The following is a 21,488-nucleotide window of genomic DNA, read 5'->3' on the forward strand; positions in this document are numbered from 1 at the left end:
ATCTATCTATCTATCTATCTATCTATCTATCTATCTATCTATGTAACCATACATCCAAAATAGACACTTATTGCTTTTACATCTGATCTAACTCACTTATTAAAATAGCCTGTAAAATGATGTAAATAAATTTATTTATTTATGAGTATTTGTGTTTAAAGTTATGACTAGCAGTTTTTCCTGTGAATTCAATTTTTTTTTTTTTTTTACATTTCCGGTGTAATCCCGCTGTGTGTCCAGCAGAGGCGCCGCTCTCGCCGAGTCTCTCAGCGGAGAGTGTCTGAGCTCTGAAACTTGAGCGGGGAATTCTGGCATTGTTGCTTTAAGAGATAAGCGACGCCCAGTGATACGTGATCACCCTGGCAGCCAATCGCTGAGCGGTATATGCTAAATCTGGTTTAAACCGGTTTCTATCTTAAATTTCAATATAAAAACTTAATAAAACATAATACAGCCGTTATTGTATTTTACGCGAGACGCTGTGAGGCGTGCACGGTTCTGTTGCTCACGAGCACATTGTTTAGACAAATATTCAGATTTTTGCCATTTTTTCGGGGTTTTTCTGCAGTCAAGATGCCCAAAAGAAAGGTAAGGATGCACTGTATTATTTTCTATTTCTGAAAAAAATCACGAATTTTGTTATTTTTACATATGTGTCTATATTTTTATATTTTTTGTTGCTGTTATGGGCTGTGATCGTGTAATAGTTGTTTTATAATGGCGGACAGTCGATTTTACATATTCACTGTTAGGCTGCCAGTCTTGCCGCGCAGGGACGAAAACATGAGCAGAAACTCGACGTTTAAAGGAAAATAAATCCAGACGGGCATTAAAAAAAGGACAAATACTGTAACCTGTACATGTACATTATTATATCTGTAATTATTCGAGGAAAACAAATCCGTAACATCCTGTAAGATCCGCCTGATCACTTGAGAATGTAAAAGGAGGGAACTTGCATGTTGCTGGTCGAACTCCAACAGGCAAATATTCCTAGCATTTTATACTCTTATGTTACATAATCTTTTTACATTAACTAAGATATTATTATTTTCACACTGCAGAAAAAGTGATTTGTGTTGGAATTTCATGGGGGAAAGGCTCTCGTCTTTTAACATTTTGGGTTGCTATCAGATTACAAACGTTTATATTTTCGGCCCTTAAGTCTGTTTTATTTAAAAAACAATATGTTTTGTCTTGATCTTTGGTGTCTTTTAAGCGGCTCCTGTCATTGTTGATGTGCAATACGCCTACTCGATACGTCAAGCTGCCATCTTTACAGCACCTGTGTCTTTAGAAGACGGTGCTTTGCTAGTTAACCGCTTTGACTGTAAATGTAAATTTTTAGGTCTTATTTCCGTATTCAACGTGCTTTTATGTGGGTTATAGTGTTTTTGTGATTAAAACAAAGGAACTGCACGCGGAGTATCGCCCCTCTGTCGTTTAAAAGGCGCGTAGTGATGCAGCCAAACAAAAGGAAGCCGTCTTGCCCGCGCGCACTGACAGCCCGGATTTGAATTTGAATATGCGCGGGAAGACAGAGCAGAATAAAGTCATCCGTTATGGAAAATAACTGCGGCTTGTCGTCTGTGACGTAACACCTCGTAACTGTCACACAGAACAATCTGTTTTGTGTATTTCGACGAATGCGTTTATATATAAAATATGTATTTTTTTTCGATTATATATAACTCGTTTGTGTTTTGTTCTTTTACAGATTGATGGTGAGAAGGCCGGCAAAGGCAAGGAGGAGGTTTGTCCATTTAATTATATTTTATTATTTAATATTAAAATTTAAACAAGGTTCATTAAGCTCAAGTAGAACACTTTTCTGTGTAAATATATCTATCTATTTTTTTACATAAATAATCGCATTAAAAGCACGTTTTTTTTCCACATGTTATGTTTGTGCTTGATGAATAACGACATTAATGTACTATAATCGAAAATTAATTTCAGTTTATGCCTGTATTAGTTAAATCAACCATCCGATAAATTGACTAATCGCCAGTATGTTTTTTTTTTTTTTTTTGCCTGTTACATCAACCATGAGATAAATTGACTAAAGACAAAAAATCTGCAAATTTTTTCCCATTATTTGAATTATTATTATTTTGTTTTTTGCCTATAGTAGTTACATCAACCATCAGATAAATTGACTATAATCGACAGTTTTTCCCCCGATTATTATTTCGTACTATAATCGCAAATTACATATAATTTTAATTATTTTTAGTTTATGCCTATATTAGGTTATATTAACCATCAGATAAATTTACTATAATTGCCAATTAATTTTATATGTGTATATATATATATATATATATATATATATATATATATACACCAGTATTTCTTTATCTGGTGTCCTTAGTATTGATTATTATTATTATTACATGATTGATTGGTATTGACTCTGTATTTTTATTTCTTTTTTTCAGCCAACAAGACGCTCCGCGAGGTTGTCTGCTGTAAGTATTATCTTATGGATATTCAATAAATGGATCTTTGTCTAATTTCCTTTTGTCTAATACATGTTTTAATTATTTTACAGAAACCAGCTCCTCCTAAACCAGAACCAAAGGCCAAAAAAGCCGCTGCTCCTAAGGTAAGGATGGTGTGGGTGTGTGTGTGATTGTTTTTTGTTCCACTGCCTACTTGTTACCCATCAAAACACTGATTGTGAATACATCATAGCCCAGCGGTTTGGTGTCTGTTATTATTTCTGTAATCATATATTTTTGTCATTGGCCACACAGAAGGCAGCCAAGGGGAAGAAGGGCAGCAACCCTGCTGAAAACGGAGACGCCAAGGCAGACCAGGTCTGTGAAAACGTCTCTGCTTAAATCTTTATTCCGAACCGGTAACATCAACCGTTATGAAGAGAGATAGATGAATAAATGAGACCCTCGAGTGCTTCTACTTCTGCTTTTCATTCAGTATTTCTGCTCCAGCAATTAATGGAGCGTATAGGATAATAATATGTTAAACTGACTGTTTTTCTCACGTTCCTCTAGGCACAGAAGGTTGACGCTGCTGCTGATGCCAAATGAGAAGCTAATGAGTGTCTGATCCTTCTATGTACTTGGTGACTGTACAGTTTGAAATAACTATTTTTTACCAAGTTTTATATTAAGAATAACATTTATAGTTGACTTGTTGACTTGCTTTTGATGTACTGATTGATTTGACAGGAGTTACTATATTTCATTCATATCCATTTGTATCCCATTTTTTAATCAAGCGTCTATATCTTGCCAGAACGGTTTGCCCTAGATAAATCTGTTGGCAAAACGCAAGAATATTGTCCTAAAGTTTGTTTATCGCTTATCTATCTATCTTTCTTTCTTGGTTTATCTTTGGATTTTAAACACCAAACATTCTCAAAAGGCAGCTTAAGAGTGTTTCTAAAATGTTTTCAGGAGGGGTTTCACCATGTTGTTAGCATTTAAACGTAGAAATACTGTGTTTTCTTTTTTTAGGTAAATTACAATGAAATTGTCACAAGAAAAAAAAAACGGAAAAAAAAAATGAATAAGGCAACAATGTTAAATAAATTTACAATGTGAACCTTCAATTTCTTCTTTAGAGCTGTGTGTTCTGAACTTGTCTTTTTTTTATTAAGTTATGTTCTGAAACAGTGGAAGGATATTCAGCGACTCTTAAAATGCTTTGTTTTAAATGGTTTTGAATAAAAAAATAAAAAACTGTCCAGAAATTGTTTATCATCTTTGTCATCTTTTGCACATGTGAAGGTGGGCTAATTAGAATTGATGAGCTCAAAAAATTATATATATAACAAACGTTAGATGACATTAATTACATGCATAAATATGTATGTGTGTGAAGTGCTGTCAAATTGATTAATTGCATCCAAAATGTGATAAGTTTTGTGTATAATTATGTTTATATAAATATACACATACAGAAATATTTGCATGTATATATAGTTTTTTATATATAATATAACTTTCTTAAATATATACATGCATGTGTATTTATATAAGTATATCTGTATTTAATATATAAACAATTTAGTTGTATTAAAACCTAGTTTATTATCAAATGATCATCTTGCTATTGCAAATTACTTTGCATAATGTATAAGAAAGTGGCAATCAAGTGCACTTAAATGGCAATTGCCAGTTAGGTAACAGAATGCATGTTTCTTATCTGAAAAATCTCCTAACAAGTATAGTATTTGAAGGTACGGTGCATGCAGGGTGAATGTGATTTCAGCTGGTACATGTTCCTGGATCAATATTCCAGTCAACCCATCAGCCAGTCTTTATTTTACAGTATGTGTACTCAGTCAGGGTATCCGCGGGGTCTTGAAAAGTCTTAAAAGGTGATAAATCAATTTTGGGAAAATTAAGACCCTTATAAAGTATTAAAAAGTCTTATCACGGCTTTATAAAGTCTTACATTTTGAAAGTATTTTGTTCAAGCTTTGTCAAAAGAGTTTGACTCCAAAAAGTATTTATGAATATATTTATTTTCATCCCCGTAAGTATTAAAAAACAACCGGGTACTCAGTCTGAGATCTGCTCGGAGCGTGCGCGCCAGGGATGGAAATTAGCGCCGCCACGCACGCCACCAGCCAAATGCGGCTGATTTTGAGTTGTGGCGGGTAAACTCGCTTCACCTACCGAGCTGTTTCACCTCTCTGTAAACTTTGTTTGTTCAGTGCATGCGAGTGCTGCCGTATGTGCGCATATGACCAGTCGTTTTCTCCGTCATCACTCGCGTGCGCTGTGTGACTCGCGCGCGCTGAGAGAAGATCTGATGCTGTGCATTATCCGAGAGCGCGCGCGAGTCTCACAGCGCGCAAATATTGAGTTCTCTTTCAAGTCTTGCGCTTAAATGGACAAACTCACACAAGAAGTATGTCAACATGTCCATCTTGATGAGTATCCTAGCAGACATCGTCTGAATATGCCTTAAGTGAACTGCACAGTCGAGAAAGACGAGCATATCCCTGCCTCAGGTCTTAAAGGCGCAGTAGCCTTTACTGCTGCCTGAGGGATGTCCTTATATTTAGTTTGACATTAAACAATGCTCTTGATTGAATAGTTTTTGTAAGTTTAATAAGGATTAATCTTTCATTTAAACAGTTAAATATGCAGTTATTTTACATTTGATTACTTTATTCAATTGCTGTACCTTTCTGCAGGCCAGTAGACCTGTACATTATTATTTAATGAACACATGAGTGAGGTCGAGTTAAACATTCTAGTTTGAATTTTATTTTTCGGTTTTCGGCTTTGGTTTCTTCTTTTTTTGTTTCGGTCAAGAATTGTGATTTCGGTGCATCCCTACTGACAATGTTCTGCTCAGTATGTTGTCAACACGCTTCAAAGATGCCAGAACGAATAGTTTCATTCTTGGGACTAAAAACCATAAAACTGGAAGCCATAAAAGACCACAAATCATCGTGAAAATATCAGGAATTCATTGAGACTTGAGATTAAATAAACTGCCCAAGTATTGTAGAGCTTGTAGTATTAATTTGTTAAAAACAAAAAAGTGGCTGGTAAAAACAGTGGTAGACTTTGAAAAAGGTTAATTTCCATCCCTGGCACGCGCCGTCTACGGGTGACGTCATGTATTTTGCGGAATGCGCAGTTAGGTAATGTGTTGCCCTCCATACGTTGTAAAACAGATATGCAATATAAACAATACAAAATTGGCCTACGATAGAGATTTTAAGTCTACATTCGACTACAACTGTTTATTAAAGGTTTGTTGCCGATTAGAACTTGAAGTGCGATGAGGTCTTAAAATATTTTGAGAAGGTCTTAAAAAAGTCTTAAAAAGGTATTGAAATTAACTTCAGGATTCCTGCATATACCCTGTCAGTGTAGTTACCTAAGAAAGTATTGGGTAACAGAAGGTTATGGTTAACTATGATTTAAAGGGATAATTCACCCCAAAATGAAAATTCTGTCATCATTTACTTACCCTCATGTTGCTCCAAACTTGCACGACTTTCTTTTTTCTGCTGAACACAAGATATTTCGAATAGGGTTGAGCGGGGCACAACCTAACACAGGCTCAGTCGTAACACACATGGTTTAACACTTTACACACATGCCAGGAGGATGACACTTAGTGTATTTACTAGTTGCCATATCAACATTATATAGAGAAAAAAATCTTTGGAAGATATCACTGAACGTTTATTATAGAATAAACATAGCAAAAGTACATTTCTTACTTGCGTACATTTTTCATATCTTGTTTTTTTTTTTGTGTGTTAATTTAAAATAAGACAAATCAGATATTATTTAAATCTTAACAGTTGAGATGGTTCTTTAATGCTGATCTAACATCAGAAGCCGGGGTTAATCCAAATTGTGCAGGCGGGGCATGTTTTCACACTGCGTTATTATATTCTATACTTTTATAAATTATTTCAAGAAACCATGAGAAAAGGGTGAATAATGATTGAAAGTCAATGTTCAGAAATGCTTAATTATTATTATGTTTTGCAGTGTGTTTGTTATCAAATTCAAAAATGTGCATATTTTGAATGATTCAAAAATGCCACCATTTTATTTGAAAAAGTTAATAATTATATTTTATTGACAAAATATTTTATTTTGTCTTGTATATATATAATTTTATATTAGATCAGGTAACATTTTAACATTCAGTTCTACCCAGATTTGAGTGACAAGGTTTAGTTTAGGCTTATAACTAGTGTTTTATGCTTCTACATCAGTGTTATTAATAATTTCCCTGATTTTAGGGATACTTATGGTAGGTTTAGGACTTTAGGAATGTTCTAGGATCAACAAAATATGTTGATCCAACACAATCATGGTGTTGTAGTTACATTTATTTCTCGCTAGATATCACTGCCATATAATAAAAGAGAGAAACTGTTTCAAGCGGTAATTCATTAACTGTCCGGCAGGTGGCGCTATTTAGCTAACTAATATTGCCCCTCGCTCGGTTTTCATAAACATTTTAATCTCAGCAACACCTCAATTTGAGAAACACTGATGGTGTAAAATCTGTTTTACTTCCTTTTCTGGGAATATTTTCTGAGAGTGGGAATTTGTTCCCTGGAAATCGCCTACTCAGCACATGTATGCGACATTCCTGGAGACAATTAAGGGACGTCCAAAAGAAATGTTGACAAAATGTTAAAACCACTTTAAGACATGTATTTCTTGTTGAGACTCGAGAGCACAGAGATCGTAGTAACATTAATACATATCAGCCCGATTATTGCGTTTCAAACACGATGTTATCGGTTTATTAATGAAAAGGTTTGTTTTTTAGCTGGAAAGGTAATTTTAATATGTATTGAGTCGCTTGCATGTGGCTTATGACCTGCTAATTTGTTGTTTTTTATGCCAATTCGTTACAAAGCCAGTATGACCAACGGAAAATCAACGTTTAATGGATTGACGGTTGGTTTACCTGTCCTGCATGACGAAAAATGGGATATTTCATAGACAAGATTGTAAAAAAGGGGGGTAATTCAATTATGGTCTAACATATCTGTAAAGCTACATCATTACTCCATAAACACTGAAACGAGATATTTTCTCGGTCTTTGCTGAGCGAAACCTCGTATTTTTCCGTTTAGGTGCTTGCTGTTCGTTATCGCTGATAATGTTTCACGCGGTAATTCTTTCTTTGTCCAGCAGGTGGCGCTATTTGTTTACTGAAACATGTCGCTCGGTTTTCTCAGCAATATAGTATTATGATCAGAATAAACTTTTCAATCTCAGCAACACCTACATTTGTGAAACACAAATAGTGTAAAACCGGTTTTGCTTCTTTTTCTGGTAATATTTTCTTGTGAGTGGGAATTCGTTCAATCGCCCATAGCTATATGTGGCCAATGGCCTACACAAACCTTGAGCCAAGGGACGCCCAAAAGAAATGTTAAGACCACTTTAAGACATGTAATTATTGTTGAGACTCGAGAGCACGGAGATAATTTAATAAATATCAGGCCGATATTCTGTGTAAGAGGCAAAAACGCGCTACAAACACGCCTGAAAAGACTTTGTGATCGCTTATGAATGGCGAAAACAAACAAACAAAAAATGCTGGAAAGTTAAACATTTTCCATCTTTCTGCTGGAAAGTTCATTTTAAACTGTTGAATATGGTTTCTAATTAAATGATAGTGTGGCTTGTAACCTGCTAATTTTTTTTTTTTAGATATGTAGCTGGTTGACCTGCTATGGTTTGAAATGTACAGGTTTAAAATGTTGACTTTTGTTGGCTAAAAGCGGTATGACCTACGGATAGTCAACATTTTAAACCTGTACAAACATTGGTCATTCCATTGTGTATGGTCTAAAATATATTTTAGATCAGTAACGAGACATAATTTTACTCCTTAAACACTGAAACGAGATATTGGTCTTTATTGTGCGGAACCTCGGCCGATGTATGTTCCGTTGAGGTGATTTTCGCTAATTCGTCGAAACAAGAAACAAACATAAGCGTGAGTTCCAAGTGAGAAGATAACATAATGAGTAAATCATGGTTATTTACTGACAAAGCAATTCTACTCAGACACAGTTTATCATTGATAATAAAATCAATCACAACATGTCAACGTTCCAAACACGTCTGAAATGTAAAAACACGACTGTCATTACGAGGAAAACGTGCAAGTTGTGTTCTTCTAGGTCTAAACACACAATCATTAATCAACATTGAGGGTCTGCACGTCCACGGTCCTCAACATGCTCAGTCAGCCACGCCCCCTACTGAATCTATAGGCGGACCGGTCTTCGTATATAATGTGGAGGAACATAATGTGCCTTCAGTTTTCAGGCTCTCTCTCACTTCACGGCGGCCCATTTCATCAGGTAAGCAATACAGAAATAAACGCAAAATGGATGAGTTTCATGACAGTCATGTTTGCGCAATAAGCGCACAAATGTGTCAACGCAAGTTGGTAGTTATATAGGCACTACCCCCGTTTTTAAAACTACTTTTTGGATTCAGTTGCCCAACTCTTGCTTTAATGACGGAATCTGATCATAGGCTACATATGTGGTGGTATATTCCCGCACCAAATGCAACACATGCTATCGTCAGTTGAGTGAGTGAATTTGTTAGTTTTTTCATTAATATTTTGAAAACCCATTCAAAATGTTTCAGTTAATGAATTCAGGTTGATTGGGACACTTTTTCCAGGTCATCTCAATGGCAACAAGTCTCCCAATCACCCTGAGTTCACTCATAAGATTTATACTTTTTTATTTTATGTAAATGGTTTCTTAAATACTCGATAGATTAGCCAAACTACTGTGTTGTAAACCTCATGCCCTGCTCATTAGGGATCTTTGTGCAATATTGTGTTGGGTTGAAATTGAGTTGTTCATACCGAAGAAAGTTGAATTGAATGCAGATTTGTTCCAGGAAACCAAATTCCAGGAAACCAGGTTATTTCTGTAATATTTCATCATGGTTTGCTATTGTAAAGTGGCTCAATTTAAGTTTTGATGTACCATTTGACCTAAACATAGCTTGGTTATGTCAATATCCACATTTTTGATTTTATCATTTCTATAGACATAAGTAAAAATGCACTACATTTAAACGTTTTATATCATTGTGATTTTTATAAGAAATGTACTTCTACAACAATTACTTTTGAAATTGAGGTAACCTGTGGATTGCACATTTGGGAGGGACTTTTTGTCCTCAGATGCAGTATCAGTTGAGTGTCTGCTTGGGGATCAAATGTCTCTTCTTTTAGTGTTTTTTTTTTAATGTAGAGGTGTGAATGGTAGCCGTTTGGTTTACTCTATTGATATTTATGTCTCTGGCTGCAGAGGCTGAATATTCACACCCCTGTTTACAGTTGTGATCTGTTTCAGTCACAGATGGTCAGATGAGCTGAAAACGCTTGACCCTTACACCTGGCTTTTAAATGTAAATGTGTGTTTAAAGTAAACTTGAGTCCATCAGACTTTCTGGGTTCATAATTCCATAGACAACTTACTACTTTGACATGTTGCTGCATGTATAAAGAGCAAAATGTAAGGTTTTTTTTTTAAAGTCAAGTTTGTATATTAACTAAACCGAGTCTGTGTTCTCATAAGGCATATTTTAGATGTTCTTGTAACTGTAACTGGTCATATTAACTCTTGCGCAGTGGCTGATTGTTTTGTTCCCTGTTTGCATTTACGTTGTGTTATAAACGTGTTAGATGATGCTGAATGTTTTGGCAAAAAGTGTCCCATCATCCTAAATTGTGTCATTCGTCGTTTATTTTTAAAATGGTGGTTTCATACGAGTAGGTTTTTTAATTAACGGATATAGAAAGATTAGCCAAACTACTGTGTTGTAAACCTCATACACTGCTCGTTATGGAGCTTTATGAAATCTTGTTGGTCCCAGGTTTTGGGCACACATAAATATGGCATCTTAACCACAACTTGCAAATGAGTTATTCATAATGAAGAGAGGGCATTGGTTTAATATGAAGATATTGTGTTAAATGCAGGTGTGTAAAATCCAGTGGGTTATTTCTATTATTTCATGATGGCTTACTATTGTAAAGTGGCTCAATAACATTGTCATGTACCAGATGATCCAAACTTGGTTATGTTAATATTCACATTTTTGATTTGATCTTTGTGTAGACAAGATGCGTAGAAATGCATTGAAAGATGTTTCGCATCATTTTGATTTATAATGAATGTACTCCTCCTACAACAAGGACTAAGGCATATTTGAGCATGTTTGAGTTTGTGCTTTTAATCTCATGCATGTAAACTCTTGCACTGTGGATAATGGATGCTTTGCTCCCTGTTTGCATCTATATTTGGCATCATAAATGCGTAAGCTGATGCTAAATGTTTTGGTGTCACTGCAAGGGTTTTTGCTACAGAGCTGCTGCAGCCACGTGCATTAAGGAAACCATCGAACCGTTGTGCACATGCCACGAACGTGAGCGGCTAGGATGAGGGCGGAGCTTAAGCTTTAGTAGGAATGATGTAATGCTGTGCAGCATCACTGACTCTGTAAAGCGAGGGATGCTGTGAGCGTCTGCTTTGGTCTCATTGTGGGAGAATGGAGGGAAGCCCCCAGACTGTTTCAGACATGAGGGTGGAGTTAGAGGTGGAGGAGGGGCATGATGGAGTGAAAGTGCGGATTAATGATGCACAACAAAGCTTGAGGATTTCTCATTCAACCCCAAAACCAAAATGATAAAAAGGGTAATATTTTGTCCTATTTTAGGGTTTATGAAGATGTTCCAAACCTGTATGAAAAATTCACAAAATAAGATGTTTTTGAAGAATACAACCAAACAGTTAGTAAACCTCAGATACACCCCCCCCCCCCAATATATAATCTTTCAAGTGAACTATCCCCTTAATGCTCTCATAAAACACACAATTCATGACCATGAATGTCATATATTTGTAGATAGTGAGTTATTGCTTTTTGGTTTTGTAATTAAATGTTCTTGGCAGGTTTTTATGAGAGTCACCCTTGTGCTTTTAGTAAGCTCTTGTAAATGGTTAAGGGCATTGTTCAACTACACATTTAATAGGTCTTGCACTTTTTTTTTTAAATTTTTTTTATTGTAGGTGTACTAGGTGTAGCTGGATTTTAATGGCAAGTGTCAATAAGACCAGCCTCAGGGATTCCCATTTTAATTGTGAGCTTATGAATTAAATTAAAATAACTTGCAATTTAAACAAATGTTGAAGGGTGACTCTCAGGCCCTGTTTACAACTAGTATTAAGATGCGTTTTGGTCGATCGGATCACAAGTGGATGCTGCTAAATACAGGTGTAAAATGTTTTAAACTTGTCTACTTTTGACCGGTAGTGGACAAAAGCATTAGAATGACCAGTAAAATATAGCCAGATGGCTGGAGACCTAGGTTTGGTTTGAAGATGAGAAATGTACCAAGCACGATGTTCTCTCACCGTTCCTAATTTCTATCACGGTGGTTTTCAAGACACCCAGCCCTGCACAGTTTGTGTCTACCTCAATTATCACACCTGATTCAACTCATCAGCTCGTTAGAGACCGCAAAAACTAAATTGGGTGTGTCTGATAAAGGAGAAGACATGCAAACATGCAGGGCTGGGGTGTCTCCTCCACAGGTTACACACAATCTGTGATCTGCTGGTGTCTGTTTGATTCACTCTCTTCTAAAGATTGAGATCATTTTGAAAATGATAAAGAATTCAAATGTGTTTACAAGGCAGGAATATATGGAGCCCGCAGGTGACATGCAAGAAAAAGGGTAAATCGTGCAAACAAATGAGTAAAACGTACGCACGATTTACAGGTCCTTCTAAAAAAAATTAGCATATTGTGATAAAGTTCATTATTTTCCATCATGTAATGATAAAAATATGAATTAAACTTTCCTATATTTTAGATTCATTGCACACCAACTGAAATATTTCAGGTCTTTTATTGTTGTAATACTGATGAGTTTGGCACACAGCTCATGAAAACCCAAAATTCCTATCTCAAAAAGTGTTTTTAATACAAAAAAATTCAACCATCAAATAATTGTTCAGTTATGCACCCATTACTTGGTCGGGAATCCTTTTGCAAAAATGACTGCTTCAATGCGGCGTGGCATGGAGGCGATCAGCCTGTGGCGCTGCTGAGGTGTAATGGAGGCCCAGGATGCTTCGATAGCGGCCTTAAGCTCATCCAGAGGGTTGGGTCTTGCGTCTCTCAAATTTCTCTTCACAATATCCCACAGATTCTCTATGGGGTTCAGGTCAGGAGAGTTGGCAGGCCAATTGAGCACAGTAATACCATGGTCAGTAAACCCTTTACCAGTGGTTTTGGCACTGTGAGCAGGTGCCAGGTCGTGCTGAAAAACCAAATCTTCATCTCCATAAAGCTTTTCAGCAGATGGAAGCATGAAGTGCTCCAAAATCTCCATAAAACACAGTGGACCAACTGCAGCAGCTGACATGGCACCCCAGACCATCACTGACTGTGGGGACTTGACACTGAACTTCAGGCATGTTGGCATTTCCTTCTCCCCAGTCTTCCTCCAGACTCTGACACCATGATTTCCGAATGACATGCAAAATTTGCTTTCATCTGAAAAAAGTACTTTGGACCACTGAGCAATGGTCCAGTGCTGCTTCTCTGTAGCCTAAAGTGTCTTGACCTGGGGAATGCGGCACCTGTAGCCCATTTCCTGCACACGCCTGTGCACGGTGGCTCTGGATGTTTCTACTCCAGACTCAGTCCACTGCTTCCGCAGGTCCCCCAAGGTCTGGAATCGGTCCTTCTCCACAATCTTCCTCAGAGTCCGGCCACCTCTTCTCGTTGTGCAGCGTTTTTTTCCCACACTTTTTCCTTCCCACAGACTTCCCACTGAGGTGCCTTGATACAGCACTCTGGGAACAGCCTATTCGTTCAGAAATGTCTTACCCTCTCGCTTGAGGGTGTCAATGATGGCCTTCTGGACAGCAGTCAGGTCGGCAGTCTTACCCATGATTGCGGTTTTGAGTAATGAACCATGCTGGGAGTTTTTAAAAGCCTCAGGAATCTTTTGCAGGTGTTTAGAGTTAATTAGTTGATTCAGATGATTAGGTTAATAGCTCGTTTAGAGAACCTTTTCATGATATGCTAATATTTTGAGATGGGAATTTTGGGTTTTCATGAGCTGTATGCCAAAATCATCAGTATTAAAACAATAAAGACCTGAAATATTTCAGTTGGTGTGTAATGAATCTAAAGTTAAAATTTTATCATTACATTATGGAAAATAATGAACTTTTATCACAATATGCTAATTTTTTTGGCAAGGACCTGTATAACTCGAGGGAACAAAATAGTAAATCATGGGCACTCTTTGGCATACTAGTTTTTTACTGCAGGTCATGTGCGGGGCTCCGTCTGCTGCAGCGACGTTTTCAAAGGCAGCTGAAAGAATATCTGACTATATCAATGCATGATGTGAATCAAAGAAATATGGCTAATAATTAGACGTTCACAAAGAGCTCAATTTAATATGCGCTGTTTAAAAGAATTATGAATGCATTGTATTTATATTATGGCTACTTGTCAATTAATATAATATTTATATGAACATGTGTGAATTCAAAGTGATTTTATAATTCATATAATAAATAGTTAGCACCAAAAGATGCACAATTTTTGAAGTTTTCATTATAAACTGCTTTAATTTGGAACGCGAGATACAGGGGGTGTGGCTTTATTGCATCTTTACCTGCAGCTGATTGGTCCAGTTTTGCTTTGCGATCTCTAATCCAAAATAAAACCTGCTCCAGACAGAGCAGGGTAGCCGTGTAGTCAGTTAACATGGTGATTAACACTGATAAAAACCAATCCACCTTCTTGAGCCTGAAAAACCAGAGTTTGCTCAAACTAATCTCGAACTAACCTAGGTAACTGAAACCAGCTTTGTGCAACAGGCCACAGGTGTAAATGGGTATGTGCTTCCCTCGTCTACTTGTGATCCGTTCGAACAAAACGCATCTTAATACCAGGTGTGAAACAAGCCTCACTCTGGAAGTTGAAAAGGATAGTCTAAAGTGAAGTGCGCGGTCATTGATTAATGTGGCTCTTAAAATAGTCTACCGTTTCATACTGTCTTCATAAGTAACTCGTACTTGAATAAATGAGACTTGTTTTATGGAGCTCAATTAAATCCCATCATGATAGAAGTTTACATTAAAAACTCAATCTCACTGAAGAGAACTGTTTCCCCAACCACACCATGCTCCAAAAGACAATAAGTGCTTCCTCTGTCCATATTTGAAGGCCCCCATGCACAGGCTGTGGAATTTCCTCTTCATCTGAAGTCAAGCGACTTCTCTCAAACTTGTCCATTTTCTTTCAGTAAAGCTGTTGCCTTGGCCTTTAAGTTACTTCAAAATCACTCCAAAATAAAGCCCCCTACCGAATTAGGTCATCTCTACACAATGAGGTGATCTTTTGTTACATCACTCTTTGGAAAATCTGCAGGGATGCATTCTGTAATTCAGACCAGTGAAGTGGAATAGTCTTGCATAACGAAAACACTGTGCGGCTGTGTGGTCTGAGATCTGCAGCGTAATGGTGGGTGAATGTGATCGCTCCGTCCTCACTTGGATGCAGGATAATGGAGGATGATCTTGACAGCATGCATTTTCATAAAATGCAAATACTTTTTTTTTTTTTTTTGGTTCACATGGCTCTGTCATTTCTTGTTTCTCCAGATTTTTGTGGTTTAGTAAGTGAGAAAATGATATCTGACAAGCTCATAATATTGTGGTGGTTGGCAAAGTGGGTGTGTACATGTGCAAGCCAGAAAGTGTATGATGCATTCTGACAGCTGTGCATGGTGTGTGAGAGGGTGAGGGAGAGAGAGAGAGCAACATGCAATCCGCCAATCTGGTCGCAAGAGATCAGGTTGTATAAAAGGGCGGAGCTCCGGCAAAAACTTCCTCTTGGAGCAGCTTCTTCATACGCTGACCTCTCATGCTGTTTGCAGTCTGACTGGCAGAGGTCTCCGCATTTAAAGTCCAACTTCGGCTACTAGACATGCTGTTGCGTAGCTAACATTAGAAGGTCTCTGGTTTTTCCATTCCAGCTGTTTTTGAAGTTTGCCTTGGAGCAACATCGGAGTCCTCTTTCCTTTTTCCTGAACAAGCGTGCAATTGCAGCAAGGTTGGTAGATGCATCCCAGACGTGTATCTACCATTGCCTTCTCTGTGGTTAACGTTCCTTTTATCCCCAATGAGTTCGAAACGCTGTTATTTAATGATCTGTTCTGAGTAATGGTGCCGTTTTTAGTGGACAAGTTTTACTTCTGTTTCTTATTTGGGTCAGAGTAGGTTTAGTTCAAACCAGCACAGTATGTATTTTCAGACAACCGATTACAATCACCCTGATGTGACTCTCTGCGTTGGTTTAGGATTGTTGCCTACGGCTTGAAGCGTTCCCTTGCTTTTGCATCAGCCATATTTGTTGGTTTATGGCAAAACAAACTCTGTTTTTTGAACCCTTATTTTGAACTTTGCATTGCAAGGACCACAAAGCTTAAATATCATTCTTATAATGATTTTTCAGTCAGAATGGCTGAACAAGTGGTGAATTTTAATGATTTAAATGTTCACAATACATTGTACTAATTGACTTGTCACTCCGGTCTACAGGTTCACACTTCAGCATTGCACAACCGTCCGGGAAGTTTGTTTCAGCCGCCGTGTGGTGCACCGAAACGGCAGAGATGATCATCAGGCTCGGCAGACTCACTCCTGGATACTTCCGTCTCTTGCAGGTGAGTTTGTTAAATCTATTAACTTTGTTAAATCGGTGAAAAAGTGAACCTTTACAAATGGGTCATCTCATGAGGAGCTAGATTTTCCTCATCTATTGTACTGCGTAAACATGCTGTAGCTTTCCGAGCTCAACGTCCTTCCAGCGGGAAAATGCACTTATTTAAACGAAGCTGCGCAAATTGCTTTCTCTGACATTAATATGACCGCTGCGCTCACATTTGCACGTCAACCTATTTGGCATTCCCCAAAAAAACCTTTAAAATGTCTGCATGTGACACTACAGTGTTCGTTAGTTTGGGATGTGTCAATGGTCATTGGAAAGATCAGACTGGTGCCGGTCTGGCTTTTATGCTGCATTCCTCATGGTTAAAAGCGAGCGACTCTAATTATATGAACAATGACTGTGAAGGGCTGAATGAAGGCTGTGTACACATGGGAAATACCAGTTTAAATTCGTCCATCATGAGCTTGATAAAATTCTCACGACTTGGAATATAAAAATAGCATGAAAGCCACAGGGGAGAATGGTAGTAAACAAGCGAATGTCTTAATTAATTTTTTTTAAAAGACACTCATTTTAAAGACTTAACATTCAAAACATGATCAATCCTTGATTTTGAATAGCAAATGTAATTCTTGGACCAATAGCCTCCATTACTGTAAATTTTTCCATATCGTCACAATAGGTTAAATTTTAACAACATTGAGTTGCTTTTCCCAACACAAGTTCTACATTATGTATCATTATGTATTGTGCATGTAGAGTCACATGTCAAACATGTTTAATGCCAATATTATAACCCCAAATACTGAAATTAAAACCCAAGGACATTAAAAATTGTTCTTGCCATTTGAACAGATCCTCCTGTTAGTCAGTTTAGTTTAACTCAGCATAAAAATCTGATTAATTAAATTTGCAATGCATAAGTCTGGCCCAAAATAATACAATCAGCCAATCTTAAGCCCTGTCTAATGATTGAATGCTTAAATCTTAAGATTAAAAAGATTATCGTCTTACTATTCTTAGACCCTTCTAAACCTACTTCCTTTAATGGAGATTGCTGAGAGACTTGTTAAACCCTCTTAATGTCGTCACCTTGAGGTTTGCAGTAGTTAAACCTGAGTGTGGTGTCATTCGGTGAACAGTATCTGTTGTGGTAAGTGGAGTCTATAACACCGTCATAATCCTTCATATCTGGTTGTACGTTCTTATTTAATTAGAGCTACACTAGCTATCTACATGTGTCTTGTTGAATGCTTTGGTTGTGCTTTGCACTTCTGCGTGGATAATTATGGGTCCTTTTTGCTCTCTCTCATTCACGGGGATATAGTCTTGATTTGGTTTTTGGGCTCTGAATAGGTTTTCATGGTTAAATGTTCAAAAAAACTCCTTATTTTCTGCATATTCTCCCTTGTTGCAGCTCCTCTCTTCCCAGTCTGTCAGTAACGCTCTGGGTTGAGTTTCCTGTACAGCGTCGTAACTCACTGATTAACGATCACATTACAATGCATTATAGAAGAAATCAAGTAGCTAGTTAAAACAGTGTTGTCACATTTGTCGTTCACCCACATTGGTTAATGATTTCACACAGATAGTGGATTTAAGTTTCTTTAATCTGTTTGAGACAGAATTTCTTTGCTATAAATTACAGACATGGCATCTGAGGAATAGTTCTAATTTTTCTCAGTTATTTTGCTTTATTTCCAGATTTAATCATAGGCTTGTTCTTGCGTACTAGAGCATGTCCGCACATGCATACTCTCATACTAAGACGTAAATGACATTTTTATAGATTTGAAAGGAAAGATCTAGATTGTACTAAATGTCAACTATGGAGCTGATATATTATTTAAACCCCTTCTTTTTTTTAACTTATGGATTTGTTTTATGCTCCATTCTATATGTATATGTTGTTGGAGAAAATGTATAAAATCCTATAGGAGCCTTTGAGAACATAATTACACAAAACAAAAAAAATCAATATTATAAACTTTGTGTGTGTGTGGCCGTTGCCATCTTGAATAACAGGGAGTGGGCAAAGAGGCAGGACGTGGGCGACGCTAAAGTGACTCGATGAGTAACACAATGGCTATCCACCTGTCAATCAAAGCGGCCACGCCCTTAAGTATGCAGAACTTTAAGGCTTTATATAATTTAAATGAATGAGTTATACAAAAATTCACCCCCCCTCACAGTTGTCATGAAGGGCAAAATTAGTCGTATAGACCAAAACTAATTTGTACCAGGCTGTAAACACGTTTTTTTTTTCTGCTGTAAAGTTCCGTGAGATTCTGCTTACTTCTGGAGCCTGTCTCTAGTGGCCAGTCGAGGAATTGAAGTTTAAGTCACTTCCGTATTCAACAGAAACTGGGGGAGGTTGCCACTTGGTTTGTCTGAATAAACTTCCCTCATCCACTTTATGAAGTGAAACATGCATCAAAATGGCGGTGGGGATTCCTCCTAGGGGAAGTGCTTGGGCAATTTTGCAAGTGTGTGTCTAAAAGCGGAGTGGAACGACTCCTGATTGGTCAGCTGGAGCAGTGTGTTGTGATTTGGTCAACCGTTTTGAGCGCGTTTTGGGAAATCTCCTATCCCTTATCAAAATTCAAAGTTTAAAAGCACTACTAATGCAACTCAACTTTTCACATATGCCTTGAGTGGGAATTATTTAAATGAGGAATATTGTGTTCGTTCCCGGAAGAGAAGTCAAGACTACAATGGAGGCATTTCAGAGAGTTCAGAAACAGACACACAAGAACTCAGTTTGGAGGGACTTTTGCTGAGCTTTTAATGCTCAAACTGCAACATTACACACTAAAGAACGTTATAGTGACAATTTACTGTAATTCAAGTTGGAATTGAGTCCTTTTAAGCCACTTTGGATTGAAGCAGGCAGAATGAGGTTCCTGCTGTTGCTTTTATTGGCAATAAATATTTAATGATTCCATATAACCCACACAAATGAGCAGGACATTGTGGTCTTTGTGCAAGTCAAAATTTCAATGCATTTAGAAGACGATGACCTTGTTAATGATCCCTTTTCCCCGTTCTTTTTGCAGAGGCAGGTAGCCGGAGAGATTCAGGCCCCGGCGCACGACCGGTCCGTCAACCAGATCGCCATGATGCTGGCCATCATGGGCCTTAGCATGTCCTACTACAGTGCCAAACAGATGACCGAGAAGGTTCGCCATGTGCCCGCCCAGTGAAGAGATGTGCGAGCATCGGAGTGACAAAGAAGCCGAAACAACTGAAAATGCAGTTGGATAGTCGGATGTTGAAGATGTTTGGACTCTGTCACACTACACTTTTCTATAACAGTTGGATCTACAGGGATCACGCACACCATTAGGCTTCTGCGTAGGGGTTCTCTTGCTTTTAGTTTCGCTCTCAATAGCATCGGGAAGGGGTTGAATGTTGTGTCCTGAGTTTCGATAGCTGCCGTGGTACATGCTTCAGAGAGTCAGTCAATTCTGCTGTAGGTTTACAGGGAGAAAACTCGAGCTCCGGCAGCACATGACGAGATTTGGAGCTCAACTCTGAGCCATAATGTCTTTTATAAAGGGAAGGACCTCTGCATTTGAGATGTACCAAGCAACTATTGAAAGCAGGGCCACTGCACAAGGGTGAAATGCTGGATTTATTTCAGATATCCCCTAAAAAGATGCTATTGAAGAACGTCAGAGACTTGAGGACTTCTAGTGGAGTCACTGCTCTACAATACTGCGCTTGTTTTAGACACTTTAAAAACTTTATTGACTGTTTGAGGGCCTTATGTTAGTTACTTGTTCCTTTGGTAACAAACAACATCTTCATATCATCTTGTTTGTCCTGACCGACGGCTGCAGTCTTTAGATGTTAAAGCCGACTTTCTATGTGCAATTGCATGAGCTTTTGATGCTAGTTGTTTGTTTTGTTTTGTTTTTTAGTGAAACCAATCCATATGTTGTTTCTAATACTTTTTATGATAATGTGATTAAGATGAATGTACTGTATGTTGCTATATTTTTAAGACACAATGATCAAATAAAGCTGTGAATACTTTGAACACAATCAAGTAATGGGAAGCAGTCATGACTCAAGAAGGTTTAGATGAATGTTATAAAAAAAATTGTCCGACTCATCGCTGTTGCTGGCGTCAGTCCTGCTGAGTCGAGTGGTACGCCGAAACGATATTAAAAGGTTTTCCTGTCAACACAAGCGTGCTGTTGAACAGGAAGTGGGCATAGCCTCAGGCAACAACTTCCTCTATCTGCACGCAATATTTGTCTAGCTGCCTTGCCTGTTGCTTTGGGCTTGATGTTTGACCCACTTACAATATTACAATAGATAGATGTCAGTTAGACCCAACATTTGTACACCATGTGACATGAGGTGCATCTGCTCCCACTCCCCTGAAATGCTAAGCAATTTAGGCCTGACTCACACAGATTTATTTTGCCACAATTCAGATGCATTCTCAAAGTTTCCTAACGGGTTGCTATGAGGACGTTAACATCTTTCTTGCTAGATAAGCTAAATTGTTTCTATACTGGATAATCTATCTAGTTTGATGTAGTTGCATAATTTATACACATCATACCCTTTTTTTTTTTTTATCTGGATTTTTTTTTTTTTTTTTTTTTGCACTACTAGATTAGGTTTTTAATTCTTTAATGTTCAAAAACGCATTATTTCCCCAAATGCTCCTTTGTTGCAGCTCCTCTTCCCATTCTGACAGTAACACTCTCTTTAGCTCCTGCCTCTCTGAAACCCCTCTTTCTGAAAAGCACACTGTGCTCTGATTGGTTGGCTGGTGAGCACCATCTTTATAGCTATATATATGATGGTGCACTCTGATTACACTACCGCCTTCTAAACGAAAGAGCCAACTGTTGATAATTAAAGTCATTGCATCACTGCTGCTGCCAGACTTTTCCAGACTTTTTTTTGGTCACGATTCGAGCATTTAGAAACACAATTTATGAGACCGTTGTTGTCAGATTTAAAATATATTAATTTAATCGTAAGCTTGGTGAGCAGTTTTAGAAGTGTCCCCATTCGAAGAGATAGGAGCTGTACTTGCACGCCGGAGATGCGCTTCAAAGATGGCCGCCAACTTTAATGACGCATCTTAAAGGGAGCTACAATGGAGGCTACTGAGCTATTTTTCATGCTCAAATAGCAACTTTATTGACTAAAAAAGGAAATGGGACCCCTTTAACTGTATAGTTGCCTTCCTGATTA

General features: G+C 37.7%; 1 protein-coding gene and 1 long non-coding RNA gene across 3 annotated transcripts; both read left to right on the forward strand.

The window, feature by feature from the left end:
- The first annotated feature begins 387 nt into the window (after positions 1 to 387).
- Positions 388 to 3,718, forward strand: hmgn2 (high mobility group nucleosomal binding domain 2). Its single transcript, XM_067449505.1, has 6 exons — positions 388 to 588; positions 1,718 to 1,753; positions 2,442 to 2,471; positions 2,555 to 2,608; positions 2,760 to 2,822; positions 3,018 to 3,718. The coding sequence occupies exons 1-6, from the start codon at positions 574 to 576 to the stop codon at positions 3,051 to 3,053; spliced, it is 234 nt and encodes a 77-aa protein (XP_067305606.1). The 5' UTR covers positions 388 to 573; the 3' UTR covers positions 3,054 to 3,718.
- A 4,998-nt stretch (positions 3,719 to 8,716) lies between these two features.
- Positions 8,717 to 20,315, forward strand: LOC137083547 (uncharacterized). Of its 2 annotated transcripts, none has more exons than XR_010906516.1 (3): positions 8,717 to 8,842; positions 16,139 to 16,263; positions 19,325 to 20,315. It is a non-coding gene; the product is annotated as an uncharacterized lncRNA (long non-coding RNA). The 2 variants fall into 2 exon arrangements; XR_010906515.1 differs by lacking the exon at positions 8,717 to 8,842 and adding an exon at positions 15,439 to 15,650.
- The last annotated feature ends 1,173 nt before the right edge of the window (positions 20,316 to 21,488 follow it).

The sequence above is a fragment of the Pseudorasbora parva genome, chromosome 7 (genome assembly GCF_024679245.1).
Source record: "Pseudorasbora parva isolate DD20220531a chromosome 7, ASM2467924v1, whole genome shotgun sequence".
Lineage (NCBI taxonomy): Eukaryota > Metazoa > Chordata > Actinopteri > Cypriniformes > Gobionidae > Pseudorasbora > Pseudorasbora parva.

Excerpts from the sequence above, each read along its gene's own strand:
- hmgn2 (XM_067449505.1), top strand. Across the intron at positions 1,754-2,441 it reads CCGGCAAAGGCAAGGAGGAG|CCAACAAGACGCTCCGCGAG; the intron begins GTTTGTCCATTT and ends TCTTTTTTTCAG. Across the intron at positions 2,609-2,759 it reads AAAAAGCCGCTGCTCCTAAG|AAGGCAGCCAAGGGGAAGAA; the intron begins GTAAGGATGGTG and ends TTGGCCACACAG.